General features: G+C 43.9%; 1 protein-coding gene across 3 annotated transcripts; it reads right to left on the bottom strand.

Annotated features, from left to right (window-relative positions):
* Positions 1–948: 948 nt before the first annotated feature.
* Positions 949–15,224, bottom strand: MLF1 (myeloid leukemia factor 1). 3 transcript variants are annotated; one of them, XM_042881240.1, is made up of 8 exons: positions 15,125–15,224; positions 10,436–10,598; positions 7,465–7,509; positions 6,061–6,150; positions 5,537–5,665; positions 4,355–4,514; positions 3,625–3,757; positions 949–2,709 (listed from the first exon to the last, which is right to left on the bottom strand). In XM_042881240.1, exons 1-8 carry the CDS (start codon positions 15,169–15,171, stop codon positions 2,604–2,606), a joined length of 873 nt encoding a protein of 290 aa, XP_042737174.1. In that variant the 5' UTR covers positions 15,172–15,224; the 3' UTR covers positions 949–2,603. The 3 variants fall into 3 exon arrangements, with proteins under 3 accessions (XP_042737174.1, XP_042737176.1, XP_042737175.1); XM_042881242.1 differs by having other exon boundaries at positions 3,670–3,757; XM_042881241.1 differs by lacking the exon at positions 7,465–7,509.
* Positions 15,225–16,488: the final 1,264 nt, after the last annotated feature.

Genomic DNA, 16,488 nt, shown 5'->3' with positions numbered 1-16,488 from the left:
GGCTGTGATAGCGCTGCGCCGCAGCAGTGCTGTAAATAAAGGGAGGAGCGGCGGGTTTTACAAAGCACAACGCCTGCACTGCCGAACGCGCGGTCACAGCAACAAGGCAAGATCGTGTCAGACATCGACTGCACGGCACAGCTCTGCAAGGGGGAAAACGGATCTCCATGGTCAGCTGGGACAGACGCGCCTCTGGCTGCACGTTGAAGGCTTCAGCTGAAACCTGCCCTTCTAAAAAGTCAGCACTGCCCGACTTCTTAGATCTGATAGATCAGATATTGCCACAATATCCAAACATCCCAACATAAACCAGGAGGTGGGTCTGATGCAGTTATTCTGCAGTTATCCCTCATTTAGCACCAAGTGAGAGCACATGAATAACAGCTGTTAGGTTACTCTCTGCTGCTCATATCGTGGAATCGCTCAGGTTGGAAAAGACCTTCCAGATCATCAAGTCCAACCACAACCTAACCATACGACCCCAACTCTAACAGCCCTCTGCTAAGTCATGTCCCTGAGCACCACATCCAAACGGTTGTTAAACAAATCTGGGGGCAGTGACTCCACCACCTCCCCGGGCAGCCCATTGCAGTGCTTAACAGCCCTTTCTGTAAAGAAGTTTCTCCTGATATCCAACCTAAACCTCCCCTCACACCTCTCTATGAAGCTGTATAACATTTTGCATTTAAAGATTTGAAAAAGTAGGTGCTATGATTACACCAGGAAGTGTCAGTCCTTGATACAAGAGCTGTTCTGAAAATTAAAACACCTCAGTCTCACCCCTGGCTGCTTCCTTACAGCAACGTTCCTTCCTGTGCAGTAACTGCTCTGCTCCTGGAAACATTCCTCTACTCCACTACTGAGCCATATGGAGGAGTGCTCTGAAGAAACCCTAAACTAAGTAAAGCACAAATCAGTTAGGGCGTTCAGTAATCCAAACACTAAGCATAAACAATAAATAGCTCTTTATTAAAGAATTAAAGTTTCAGGTGTTCCTATGTAGAACAATTTCTTGCATAACATTTTCACATTGCTGTGCATGACAAAGTGACCCACCACGTTTGCCTCTTCCCAATGTAATTTCACAACCAGTGCTGTTCTCTCTGTATGTTCAACCATCCCAGGAGCACAGGCAAGAACGTAAGTGGTCAGATGATGGACAGATGAATGCTCTGTGAATTAGAAGCACCCCTCAAATCAAAGATTTCTGCTTAAGTGACAGCATGGTAATGTTTTCTGTTGTTTATCACTGGGAAATTCTTGCCATGGCAGTGACAACTGCCCTTCAGGTTTGTTGGTTTTTTTGCATGTTAGTAAAGTACACCTTTTTATAGATTCCTCAGAGAGACTTATTTCCTTTTTAGCTGTATGAATATTAAACTATTTTTCTTTTATCATACAAATTGTCTTTTTTGAAGGCTACGCTGTCTTAGCCTTCAGTTCATAGCATTTACACTACGGCATATATGCTACAGCCTACAGAAATTATTTCCTCTACAACATGAGATCAATTCTGAATAAGACAGCACACAAACTCAACACTTGTAATACAAAGACATTTCCAGTTCTCAGTCACAGTTTGCTTTCCTCATGAACACCAGACTCTTCCACCAAACAATAATGACAGAAGTACCGAGGGAAACCAAGTGTTAGCTTTCAGGATCCTCCTAGCTCTACTAATCGGGGCAGAAAACATCACAGAGCTCACCTCAGCTGAGGCAGAAAATGGCTTCCTGTACAGAGGGATATTTTAGCTTTCTGGAACAGAAGAAATGGTGCAGCCATTATCCAGTTGAACTGCTGTCTGCTGAACCATTTCTCCAATGAAGTAATAGTTCCATCTGAGTATTATCACAGGATAATTGAAAAATACTACAGATGGCCTTCAGGAATGAAAAATAATGCGCCATCTCCAAAAGAAACAAAGGATCAGAAATATGAGAATAACAGCCTAGGGGCAGAGAACGAGGGATGCGAGCACCATTTATGAACATAAGAATGTCAATTAAGTAACACATAAAGAAGCATTTGCTATTTTAGTATTCTTCTCACTCTTCTTTGTTTTAAAATCAAGATGAATTTGGGAATTCTGTACCAATTTACCGTATGATTTTAAATCTGTATATGCAGTGCCTGTAGTGTACTGTAATTCCTACTGATTGCTTCGTCATCAAAACAATTATTAATTGTGGCCACACCAAATAGGAGAATTTACTTTCTGTGCGAGTTATACAGTGTGGAGGGGAAAAGGTGGTTTCACTGGGGTTAACAAAGAGTCTGAGAATGGTGCAACTGTGGTGGAAAAAACGACTTTGCTACCAAAGCAGATGTTTTACATCAGAATTGGTGATAAACCATTAAAGTGCTTTTAAGTGGACAGGGCTTTTTGTTGTTGTTTTTTTTTTGCTTGCTTCTTGTCTTTCCTTTTAATATGACTTAACCTAAGATCCAAAGGTTTATACAACATTCAGTAGTCAAAAGATTAGAGTAGCAAGGCACACTAACACTAAAACAAAAGACAGATTGGTCATATGTACGTGTATACTTATATTAACATGAGCAGTGCAGCACCATTTTTTCTGAACAAACTGCATCCCAATGGACTACTTCTTGCTGCTTTTGATGGGAACGTGTGTTCCTTTCACACTGAGGTTGTTCTCCATGGAAGCTCTCGGTCCCCTGAAGCCCACAGATGCGAGTGGTTTCTCTCTAAAACAAAAAACAACAAGAATAACAACCACCATAAGATACAGGGACAGGGAAATAAACATGTATGCATGTTTTTCATTACTCATGTGGAGGTCTAGTTATTCTGTTTGTAAAGCAGATTTCACCTTCCCTCCAGAACTACACCACAGAGTTGAACTGCTTTCTCCTCTTGCACAGCTGATGAAAACAACAAAACAGCTCAGTTTGAAAAAGGAACTTGAAGGTAAAATTACATATATAGTAAACCTCCAGGACTGAAAAGGTGCCAGAGGAAACATGCTGTGTCAGTTACCTAAGAGGAGTATTTCCCTTTTGCAACCTGTTAAAGGCAGTGCACCTTCTACTGAAATGAAGTCAGTAAGATGGGGGGAAAAAATCTGAAGTGTGGTGGATAGCAAGCTATGCAGAGCTGGGTCCTGAGTTTAGAAACAAAGGGAACACCTCTGTGCAAACTCTTCTGATTAGAAGAGGCCTCATTTGAAATTTAACTCAGAAGAGGGGAGCATGCCTTCATTTTTACCAAAGAGAACAATCAACTTAGTCCTCAATAAGCATTTTACCTCAACACAACTAATCCAGTTACATTACAAAGAGGAGAGAGCATTAACATTACGTGTAATCAGGCTAAGAGCACTGGCATGCATCTCTAGGGAAAAAACCAAACACTCCTAACATTTTGGCCTGGTCAATCACAAAGTAATATTTGCACAGTCAAAATAATGACTTCTTCAAAGTTTAGTTCATAAAATACTGCCTTGTTATTCCTTACAGTGTCACAGAAATGCAGGAGTAAAACACGCTATTCCTCCCTGCACTGCCACTAAGCACTGTTTGCTCATCAACAGATTACTTGTTACTTCAGAACTGTATTTCTATTCTGCTGCTAACACTGCCATGATACAACACTATTTTTACCTTCCTAGTCCATCTTCCTTATGTGTGTGTTGAATGCTGCTGTACCTTGAAGCATCTAAATTGCACCTGCTTCTCGATGGCCTGAACTTGGAAATCTCCTTCTGCCACTCCTCATCAAAAGACTGAGCCTCATCTGAAAGAGAGGGAAAGTTCCATTTGAAATAGATGCAAACAGAACAGGAAAAAAAAAAACCATTCAATGAATATCAGGGTTTTGAACAGTGTTCTTTTAGACTTGTGGCCTGCAAGTCTTTACATAACCTGCAGACCATCTCTATGGTATCTGCAAGAGACAACTAAAGCTTGTCACAGGTAGGCTTAAATTCAGAAGATTACAATGAAAGTCAGTGTGCTGCGTGGTTAAAACAGGCATCTGGTTTTACATCTCTTAAATACATGATTTTTATTACCAGTGTAAGCAGGACAGCCACATAACACACAGAAAATAGAACTGTTCTGATAAATACTTGTTGAAAAACATAAATCATTTAAGGTACCTTCAAATATGGAATAAATATTATAATTTGTACTGTTTTCTTGTATAGCACACCATTTAAGTTTAACTGGCTACTTCAGCCTCAGATTAGATTTTTATTGACTAAAAAAAGCCCAGTTTGCAGGCTTAGCACTTTCTGAGACATGAGAAAAGGGATTGGTTTTCAAGCTAGAATTTCAAGACTGGTATGGGAACCATTAGTGTAACAACATGGGAAATGCATAAGGGACACACTTTCATCCAAGTTGATGAACTCTTGGTTCATTTCTTCATCACCAGTCTTCCTGTTCTTTGATTTTTTCACAACGTGGGCACGATCACGGATATGATGACCAATAGCCATTTTTTCCACTCCACTTTCAGAATCCTTCAGTGCTTTTCTTGTTTCCTTAACCTGTACAAAAAAAAAAAAGAAAAGAAATCAACAACCTTCGAAAAACAACAATAAAAAAGAAGGTAAGATAAGAAATATTAGTTTTCTCCTCCTTCTTTGAAAAAGCTACTTGCTACACACTTTTCCAACTCCCTCATTTCTTCTATTGGCAGAAAAGACAGCTCAGATCAAGTCTATTTTCTTCCTGCCAGCAAAGATTAAACAAAAACATCCCAAACTCCATAAGCAGCACACATGCTGGATATTAACTGCTGGGAAAAAAAAGTCTAGTCTAAATATACTACACACAGACACGTCTTCAACACTCCCCTTGACAACAGAATGAATAATAGCTGATGCCAATACTCTCAGCATGAAGGGACAACTAATTGCTAGGCTGGCACGTTGACCCAGCAACCACTTATCTCTGTGTTCATAAGTATATTATTAGAACCTTTTTGATAACCGAGTGTCTGCTTGAGCATGAACACATCCCACAGCCAAGCATGCTCCACGGCCTTTACTGCTCACATATAGTCTTTCATGAACCTTGCTTCAGGGTTCAAATTCAAATTCAGATTTCTTAGCAGAATTAGATGCAACAGCTGCAATGAAGTCAATGAAAGGGCATCTTCATCTGAAGCACTACACAAGCATTTAGAAGGATTTGAGGAAAGGGTATGATTTGAAGCCATGTTCTACACGAATGGACTGCCTTTTGTTATCTTCTACTGTAGACACACTTTTAACTGCACAAATGGTGAATTAATTACAGCAAAGAGGAAAACACTGGAAACCACCATGAGAAATAAGCAGTTTGGCACTCAGTTTTTCCAGCTTTTGCTAGGCCTGCTATTTGTGTAGATGCATACTTCAGAGAAGTACAAATGACAAGGACGAAAGCAGCACGTATTCACACAGACACGTATTTTTCTAAATTATAGGAGTACCTGTCTGCTGCAGAAATAAGCAGAGAAACCATAGAAGACCTTGCTCTGCAATAATGACATACCACCTTCCTGCTGCATCTCAAGCCTACTTACACCTCCCGGAGCCGTGCGCGTCTGAGCTGCAGCTTGGAAAACTCTGGGAGGTTCATCGCCCACTTTGGAGTATGTCATCACAGAGGAGGAGCTGAAGGTGTGTGCATCTGGGTGGACAGACAGGTCATCCTGCGAGCAACGGAGACTTCTTTTAGTAAGTTAAAGTCTGTGGATAATGCGCCTCTTACTTCTACAATTACCAACAAGAGAACAAAGAGCCCTCTGAGAAATCAACTCCCAGCCCTGGCACCACGTTATGGCTGCTCAGAGCAGCCCCAGCACCAGACAGGCCCTCACTCTTGCCCTGGCACTGTCTGGGCACAGGTCTCCTCAAACTGCTCACAGGCTTGCTCTGGCATAGCTCACTTTAGTAGAGAACAGAACCTCTAAGACCAGATCTCCCATGCACAGCACGTAACAAGTTGTAGGAAGTTGCAATCTTCTTCTTGGCAAGATTTTGAGTAATGTTTTAAACAACTCTCATTCTCCAACACAGTTTTAAAATAAATGTAAAATAAACTTACAAATTTTCTCTGCATCTCCAGCATGCTGTTTCTCATATTTGACATCATTCTGTCCATTGCAAAAAAAGGATCCCCAAAATCTGCATCTTGCTGAAAGAAAAACAGTTAAAATTATAACAAAGTTTGCTAATTCTTCAATTTGAGGCTGGATTTTGACATGCATTTATTTTTTCTGCAAATCAAGACATCAGTAGGGCTTTCATAGTCTGCAGTTCATAACCATAGACAAGCCAAAATTAGTCTTTTTGACTGAAAAACTGAAAGCTAGCATAAGGAACTTGATTGTTAAGTTGGAGATACTGGAAAGATAGAAGTAAAAGATTTCTAATACTCAAATGTCAGAGTAAGCTCATATTGAGGCCACTTTGCATGAGCTACTGTTACCTACACACTAGCCTGACAAGTTTCTGCAGTAAGAAGTAATGTGTGACCCTCCCTACTTTACATACCTGCTGAAGATCACATTATCTTTGTCATGCAAATCCCTTAATGCATATGGAAGCCTGCAAACCCAGCTCAGATGACACAGTCGTTCCTTTGCAGAAGCAAGTGGTTGTTCAAGTAACACACGGGCAACCAGGAAAAGCCAGGGAATCATAACTTGGGATTCTAATGGCAGCTTAATTACCCAAGGCAATAGATATGTCCAATAAAACATCCATTATTTTTATGTAAGCGGAAGGTCCAGTTTTACATAAGCAATGTTAAGCCAGGTTTACATGCAGAATTTTATTAGTACAGCTTGCAACTGATGGCATGTACTGCCTGTACAGATGAAAGCTACCTTTGGTGGAAAACAAGCCTAAAAATACCAAAGAGAGAGACTGAAAAACAAAGCAGAGAAAGGGCAAACTATCCTAAGCGGCCATCTGGGAAGATAGCAGCACAGTCCCAAAGCAGCATCCTCCTCTGGGCTCCTCTCCAGCACAGCAGGTGGGGATGATTTTCACCATGCCTTCTCCCTCCTTCTGTGAACTTTCACTTGGGAGCTGCCTGCTTTCTGACACCAGCAGCTCTGGTTGAAGCGTGCTAATCAGGTGCAAACACAGCACAGGGGTTTTTCAGTTTCAGCAAGAAGCTGCAGAGCTGGGAAGGAAAGGCAGGCTGCAGGGCTGCACGCAGCAGGCCCTTAGCATTACAAGGTGCTACGAAATGCAAGCATGCTTATTACAGGGGCACGAAGCTCGCATTCCTCCAACTACTGCATATGTGAATCATTAGATTCAAACTGCTCATTTAAGCAAGCATTTATTTAAACACCAAGGATCTGCAATAAATAAATACCCAGTACCAACAAGAGTAGGTTGCACACATGCCAAAACTAGCCTTTGTCCATGCTCTAGTTATGCAGACAGTACACGTTTTAGCAAGAGTTGCACAAACTGTTTCTCCTGGGATACCAACCACTCTCCCAAAGCCTGAAAAGGGCAGGAGGGAATAGCTTGTTGCCTGGAAAAAACATTAAAAAGGATTCACATCTTTTAGTTATTGTATGTAGCACGGGACAAAGCAGCAATACCTACTGCACCGCCACGTGCGGCGTGTGATATTACAACTCTCCTGATCAAATAAAGACCTTGATGGAGGTCTTGGTGACTTCCAGTGTGCTACAACAACACAGCATGAAGCAACCGGGGTATACAGCAGCAAAATATTTAAGACTAATTATAATTTAAGTGTCATGACAGCTAATGCTCTCTAAGTCACGTTCATAGATGGGTACTGGAAGACCTTGGAGGGGGCTTGTATGACATAACAACCTGAGTGCTGAAATTATCTAAGATAAGGTACAGCAATTCAGTGTCACCCACTTCTCTGGAAACACTTCATTCTATTCATGCAGTAGTGCCCCATCACTGGAACTTGATTAAAAACAACAAATCAACAGCTCTGCTTTATGTAAATTTATGTAATTAAATTTCAGAAGGCTGGTCATTTTTTAAGCACTAAAACTCTAAATGATGCAGATGACCTGTTCACGAGAGCTCTCTGTGTGTTAAGAGAGTGATATAAATATAAAAGGTTTCTCTAAAATATCCATACATCCCTTACAACAAAATGAAATGCAATTTGTCAGCAGTTTCAAAGGTCATTGCAAAGAAGATCCAAGTCAATCTATCATCATGCGTAGAGCCACCCGAAGACAAGTTCCCCCCTTCAGCATGTTATACTCTTCTGCAGCTGTATAAATAGATGTAGCTATAAACACCAACAAATACAGTTCCTGTTTGTCCAGCTGATATTGAATAACCCCATACGGCAGGGTAATTAAATGCTGGAAAACAAATCAGTGTTTCTAGGAAGCTAAGGTTGGAGAGTTACATAACAGCTTACCTAAAGAAGGTCTGGTCAGATGGAGTACAAGACACTTCACCAGAGCTTTAAGCACAGAAGCAAGGAATTATCTGATCCCTGAATAACTTTATCAGCTCTCCTAGATTGTGGTGCTACCATGTAGTGACAGAAAACAGCGTGATGGTATCGAGTACAAAAGGATATACTCAGAAATAAAATTAGTATGATAACAAGTTTCCAAAGTCCTTATTTTACAATGCACACTAAAAGCTGTTAGGCACCAATGTTACGTATGCCCATGAGACATCCTACTGACCAAGCTTCTGTTGAACTGCAGTTCCCCACCACGTTGATTAAAACTAAGACTGCCACAGAAGTGCAGGGCAAGCTCTCTCAAGACATCCCACCCATTCCTCCTGCTCACATCCCTTCCTTCTCCTTCCCTCTCTCTCCAAGTGACTCTGTAGTAACACTGGAAACCTGTGTGAGAAATGAAAAGCCTTTTCAAGTTTGAATGATACAGTCAAAGCTACCATGCACGCTAAGTTGTAACAATGAACCACGTGCCTTGGAAGGCAGTTTTCAGCAGCTACAGTTTACTCGAAGGAATCTGTAGGGGAAACTGCAACACGTTGTACTTTACATGGCAGTAAAGACCTCCATTTTTTCCTACGTAAAAATCAGTTTGTTTATTCTTAAGTGTTGGAATCATTTCTGAAGAGACACCAGTAAAAGCAGTTCATTGACAACCATAAGGCTCAAGTAATCAGCGTGGAGTTTTCTGTGACATCTTACACCTCTCAGGTGAAAGATGAGGAACATTAAAAGATACTGAAAACATTTTTGCACGTGTGGGATTCTTTTGTGCTTATCAAAACAACACAGTGCTCCTGTACCTTTAACTCCCTTCTGTAACCACAGGTAGAAGTATTCTTTACCTTATTGCTTTGTTGCCAACAGTAAAGCATAAGCTGTCCTAGGATATTAAGGAAAAGAGACCTGCTGCTTTCCAGCATCTCTTGAACTAAGGCCTAACAGCTTCAGCAGACAAAAAGATCATGCTCTGATTAGATCCAACAACATCTATATTTGAAACTAACTGGCCCCATATGAGCACAGAGGAAGGAATCTGGCAGTTACTCTTTGACATGCAGGCGACACTGTGTTTCAGCTATGCTTATCAAGCTCTTAACACCTAGGTTTGAATAACAACAACCAAACCCAGTTCACTTCCACAATTCCCTCTGATGTTTTGTCTTCCAACTGCTCTTTGGAATCAGGCGCTCTATGTTGTAGCAGAGACTGTTCAAAGTATTTCAGCTGGGGGAAAGAAAGGAGCCAACAGATGTACATCCTTTCTAAATACAGATAAAGCTTAGCTGCAGAAGTAAAAGCTGTACTTGTCCTGCATGCCCAGCCTGCTGTAAAGGTACCTTATGTAAAACAGATTGTTACCAACTTCTCATTTGCAGATAGTAGCTTAGAGAAATACCAGGTTCCTTGAAATGGCCCAACTCTTTAATTAGTGTATCCAGAGAAAACTTACTAAGAATCAGACCAGACACAGAACAAGAAGCCTCATCTGCACCAAAGAAACTGAAGCAGGGCTTACAGTAGCTGTGCAGGTACTGCCAAGTGGCCGAAACACCATATTGTGTTTCAATCCACTTTTAACAGTGTCCAGAGAAGGCTCTGCCTCTGGACACTTAAAACCTTCCTGCAGTAGCAATATTTAATAATGTTCATTTTAACAGGCATTTGATAAATACTTGTACTTCTTGCTCATTTCATTAAACGTTGTATATTCAATGTTTAACACGAACATTTGTTTCTGTTAGAACTAAAAGCACAATGTGTTTATTGCTTAGCACTGACAAACGCTTAAACAATGAGCCAGTGAGGAATAAAGAGAGAGATTCACATCTCACTGTTACGAAACAAGCTGACCAAGGCCACAGCAGCTGAGCCAGGCTCCATTTCCACTGGACCAACTCAGTGGGAGTGGGAACACGAAGCCAGCTCTGTTACCAGTAAATGCAAACCGTGCGTAGCGGTGCTCAGAGATCAAGAAGTGACTTACTCTGCGATTTCCTCTCAGAGCAACCTGAGAATCCTGGCGTGCTCTTCGATCCGCCGTTCTCTCCCTGCCATCTGTTATACTGAGAAATGGATCTCGGCCAAAAGGATCAGAAAAGCTCCTCATCATCTGCCGCATGTATTCATGGTGTGCGGCAAAAGGGTCGCTGAAAGAGACATTCCACACACACAGAGTTAGGGGGGCTATTCCAGCTGACGTAAAATAGCTCTGAAATTCTTAAACCCCTTTTTAAAATCATTCTATATGATTTCTGTGTTCTTTATTTTAATGGGACCCAACTGTGCAGTCATTTTTACCCTTTTGCTCCTCCTTCCCACCCCTCTGGTTGGGTGATTTAGCTCCTTCAGATGCCTTCCTTGCTCTCCTGTGTTCTTGACCGTCTGTCCACCCTGGATTTTCTCTTTCCTCAGCTGTTCTAAATTCTCCATCACTGGCAGCCACATTTGGCTTTCTATCTGCCAAGAGCTACAGAACCAACCTATACTTTATCACTTTTTAATATTCAAATATCAGGGATTGGAGGTAAAAGAAGACCACTTTCCATCCTCCCTGGCCCCACGTCCATCAAAGCACAGTGCTCTAAATTCAATCCAACTCCATCACCTTTATTTTAATTCCCCACCACTGCTCCTTTTTGCCCTCCCATTCCTACACCTTCACAAATTACATTCTCACATCCCTTCTCACCACTTTGGAAGAATCCTTACCACCTCTTTGCTTTCCTGTTAGTCTCCCCATTCCTCTCTGCTTTCTAACCACTCAACATCTGTCTCCAAAACAGAACTCCACCAATAATCCCAATGCTTGGCTTGGCATGCAGGTAAGTAATAAGAGAGCAACACTAGCAATGTCTTAATTCTTTGCTTTCTTTAATTTGTCCTAGAACTAGAAAGTTCAAACAGAGGCCAGAAAAGGAGTAAAGCATAAGATCTTATGACTTATGATGTTACATGAATTGCACTGCTGCCTCTGGCCCAAACACCAGAAACGACTACTTCATATAGAAAACATTTCATTTCCTCCCTTCATATCCAGACTAATTTTCCCCTTTGCTGCTCCACCAAAAGCCTCTTTATTAACATCACCAGTCACTTCCCAGCTATGTTTACTTAGACTTCGTAGCACCTCATCTCCCTTCCTACCAATTTCCTGCCATTTCCCAGATGTCTCACGCCCTCCTTCTCTCCAGGACTTTGCTGTGACATCGCTGCCTCCACAAAGGAAATTTCCAGGCTGTTCCTCCAACTCCACAGTGCCCATCACCTCCTGAAGCTGCTTTCCTCTTGCTCACCCCTCACCCCCATCCCACACCCATCACCTCCTGGCAACTCTGATCTCTTTGCCCTTTACAGCCTCCTCTTTCTACACTGCAGCATCTAACTTAGTTTTCCCATTTAAGTTAAACAAACGAACAAACAAACAAAAAAACATCAACAGAGATTCAGTTAGAAATGCAAAGCTAATTCATTTTCAAACAAGATTCCTAATCCAACAGCATCCCTTCAAGCTGTGCTCTTGCTCACTCCAGTGCAGTCAGACCGTTACAGCTCCACAGGAGCAGTTTTTCCACTGCCATAAGCAGACCCTAATCTGCCCCACTCACATGACTGCCAGCTTTAACTTCAATCCCAAGGCGATAAGCAGCTCGCATACAGTGAGCTTGCTGCTCACAGGATGAAGAACAGATGCAAACAAGTCACTGCACAGGCCAACATGAGGGAAGCACGCAGGCCCTATCACAGCACAGGCATATTTCCACACAGTCTCAACACCACAAACTTGAGAAGGGTGTGGTTACCAGGATAAAGATGGGTGAACTGTATCCCATCAACAGCTTAAACGTGAGATTTCTCCCCAGCCTGTCCCAGTTCAGAAGTAGTCACACAATTACACAAGTGAAACAAGACTCCATGGGCTTCATTTAGATTAAAAAGAATTCTGTTGCTTTTAGTGTGCATAACACATAATAATGTGTCACCTAACACAGTCATACCTTCTCAAATTCTTTTTGTCTTACTTCACTCTGGTCCTCTCGGCCATTCACCTTCTACTACACACTGCTACGCTCATGAATGCATCCTAACTTAGGGATTTTTGCACCTTTCAAAGAAAGTTCTATGAAACAATTTAGCAGCACAGCTCCTTACCACCACAGACAAGGAAGTAGGATCCAAACCGTGCCGCGACTGATTTGGGAACTGAGCTCCCATCTCTCCAGGGACATTGTGGAGCCAGCTGTAAGAAGGCTCAGTGTTGCCAGGCATCCAAAGCAGCAGTACTGAGCATACAGAAGCAGGGCAAAACCAATGCTAAGTCAGCAGAGAATCTCCCTGCAAGCTAAGGCTTCTAAAAGGGTTAAACGTATCCTCTTGATGTCACCGATGACCCAAACTCAAACCATAACTGCGAAAGGAGTATGACACCCTTATAAAATATAAGCATCTATATATCAGAAAAAGGAAAAGAAAAAAGGCAAAATCTCTTTAATAACCCCAACAGAGGATAGAAGATCTTCAGTCCTTTGTTCCAATCACACTCTACAACACGTATAGAGTAACCTTGTTTAGTTACCACTGGTCACCTGGTATTCCATCTGAATTTTTTAGGGAGAAATAAAAGATACTTCTGATGAGGCTGACATGACTTCTGCACACTTCGCACTGCTGCATTACAGAGGTGACGGTGGAAAAGGAAAGCAGTTCTGGAAGGATTTCACATGCTCAATCTGCGCCCTTCACATGTTAAACACCATAAATTTATCTTCCAAATTAAGTGCAGAACAGAACTAATTAGTACATTTGTCATTGCATGACTGCAGTAACAGAACCTGCACTTTTGTCTAGTACAAATATCACCTGACCTTCACTTGGCATTCAGGTGTCTGAAGGGATCAACACAGGAAACCAAAAGCAGAGCCTCTGAGGGCACTGATGTCTCAAATAAGCATGCTGATATGAAGAAATAGATATTAAAAACGTGACAGTGGATGCTGCTAGCACATGTGCTAGTGAGCATCTCCCCAAGATGCATCTCTCTGGGTAAGTTCTTCAGTGACCACGTTTAAGGATCCACGTTTCAGCTGAAGGGTGCCATACTAAAAGCACAATTGCTGCTTCTTACATCAGCACATGCTCCTGTTTGGCTGAAATTCAGTATCCTAAAGCAATAAATTCACTTTGGGATTTTTGAAAACTGGGCTTTGCATTCAATACTTTTTTGTTTTAAGTAGGGTGGTACATAGGACTGAAGTTGCAGAACCACCCTGAAGATGGGGCCTGAAGCAGTAAGACAAAGGCTGTGCACTGAGAAGTGAAATACACTTAAACACACTTGGCAGGAGAGCTGCAGCTCCTGCACCTGTCTGAGCCATCAGACACAGCCCTGCTGGTGCCTGGTGGGCACTTCCAGGACAGCTGCTCCAGATGGAGATGTTCCCTCTCAGATGCTATTTCCAGATCAGCAGTCAAAACCTCTCCTTGTGAGGCAGCAGAAGCCTATTATTACACTACCTTGGAAGCTCATCTTATCTGAGGTAATAAACTGATTTCCTTAACTATATGTAAAGCAGATCAATGACAACGGTGCCAAGGAAATGAACCTCAATATCAACCTCTTATCTCTTTCACATACACTCCCTTCCCCTATCTCCTACCATCTATTTTCCTCCAATTTTAACTTCATCGGGAAGTTTAAACAGCTACAATAAAACGATGGAATTGAATAAACAAGAAGGCAATTGTTGTTCCAGAGGATTACAAAAGCACACTGCAAATTACTACAAATGAGACAATTTCCATCGTTATTCCCATTTCAACCAGAGGATCTGCACAGTCTTTAGCCCGGTGTATCCTGGAACGAGTTGCTCTAGCTACATATTTGTGTACTAACCAGTGCCAGGAAGGTGCTGCTGCAGCCGAGCTGGTTCCCTTTAAGAGGCACAGCCTCCAAGGGGCACAGCCTCAGCTCAGACACCCCGTAACTATGGGATGCAGTCAACAAACCCACATCACAGGGCTCCTATGTTACCCTTCCTCGTCCACCCACCCACATCACCCTGAGCTTTCCTTATGATTAAGCTCCACGTAGGAAGCACCGCACGCTAAAATGGCTTTATATATAAATATATGTAATAATCTGTGCTCCTCTGAGTTCTCATATTGCATTTTGACTCCCTCCCCTTGCAGACCAGGCAGGTTTCTGGCACTAACACACCTCACACAGGTTTATTTTATCACAAGAACACCTGGAATTGCCTTTAATACACGCACTGACAACAGGAGCTGAGGAACAGCCCGTGGTTAAATACAGATATCTTAAAGAGCCCAAGAAACCGAGAACACCCAGCATGGCTCCCCGCGTCCAACAAGCTTACGTTCAAAAATAAAACACAAAAATCAACCCCCGCGACATTTAGACCCAGGAGCAGACGGTTTCTCCTCAGCAGACGCCACGTCTCATTACCACGAAGTTCCTCAGGCGCCGCGAGGCACTGGAAGCGAACAGCACCGCCCAAGCGCCGCTCCGGCCTTCAACCCCACCGCTGCCAACCGCGCTCCGCACGCCCGTCCGCCTCCCACGGCACGACCCTCAGAGACCCACCGGACGGGCAAGCCCAAGCCCCAGCCCCAGCCCCAGCCCCAGCCCCGGAGCCCGCGGCGGCCCCACGCTCACCGGAAGAACGGATCCTCCTCGAAGCAGCGCCCCAGAGCCCCGAACATGGCTACGGCCCCGCGCCCTGTGAGCGCCCACCACCCCGCCGATCCCTCACGGCGGCGCCCTCTCGCCCACGTGACGCGTCCTAGCGCCGCTATTGGCCGCGACAGGGCGGCGGGGTGGGGCTCCCGCTGCCGTGGCAACCGCCGCTCGCGCGCGGGTCCGCTGCGGACGGTGCGGGGCTGAGGGCGGTGGGAGTGCGCGCCAAGCTGCGCCTCGGGGCGGGCGGTGCAGCCGACAGAACGGGGCTGCGGGAGCCCGGGGTGTCCCGGAGCCGGAGCGGGAGGGAGCGCTTTAGGAATAGTTTTACTTTTTTTCCACTAGATGGCGGTAAAATAAAGTCCCTGCGTTGCGAGGGAACGCCGCGTCCTCCCAAGCGTTCCTGTGAACGCGGGGCTCAGCTTGCCGCGCGGACAGCGACGATCCCCAGTAAAAAGCATCGCGTTAACAGAAGCCATAAATAACGCGGCACCGCGAGCGACTGAGTCCGAGAGCCATCCGTCGGGGGCTCTGAAGGCGCGCTGAGGGGCGGTGACGTCACGGCCCTCACACAACGACCCCACAGCGCGGGGCTCTGAGAGGAAAACCGGCACAAGGCGCGGGTGAGCGGAGCCGCCTTGTGAGAGTCGACCGGCAGGTGAGCTCCGGCCCGAAGCTCCTGTGAGGTGAGAGGGCATTCGTGCCAGGAACCTGCAGAGACCAGGTCCTGGACGGTTCGTCCACTAATCCCTTGTCGGTATATTTTGATTCATTGAGAGCTGCCCTGGATCCGTTCGGCGTTTATTGCATTTCATATTATTGCAGTTCGTAATATATGTGTCACAGAATCACAGAATGGCCTGGATTGAAAAGGAGCACAGTGCTCAACCGGTTCCAACCCCCTGCTGTGTGCAGGGTCACCAGCCCAGGCTGCCCAGAGCCATATCCAGCCTGGCCTCGAATGCCTGCAGGGATGGGGCTCCCACAGCCTCCTTGGGCACCCTGCTCAGTTCCACACCTATTCTGCAGTTCATAATATTCATTAGTATCCATGACATGCTGTGCTACGTTATATATTACACACTCCAAACCAGCAAGGCAAGTTTCCATGAACACGACTAGCGCGTGGTTAACTTGTTTGCAGTTTGCCACCAAAACCTAACCAAACATATATTTTTGCCAGCATTTATTGCTGTTTCTGAGCACGGTACAACCCAGGCTGCACGCTCAGTGTATGCAGTATAGCCTTTGTATGAATTCTGCCTTGTAATAACAAACCCATTACTTCTGTACAGTGACAAAGAGGCAATATGGAGCCTTCCAACAGCTGCTGAGAGCACATC

The sequence above is a fragment of the Lagopus leucura genome, unplaced genomic scaffold, assembly GCF_019238085.1.
Source record: "Lagopus leucura isolate 7727_CA_CO unplaced genomic scaffold, USGS_WTPT01 Super-Scaffold_100029, whole genome shotgun sequence".
NCBI lineage: Eukaryota > Metazoa > Chordata > Aves > Galliformes > Phasianidae > Lagopus > Lagopus leucura.
Note: the sequence above shows the minus strand (reverse complement) of the source record. Positions and strands in the feature narration are given on the sequence as shown.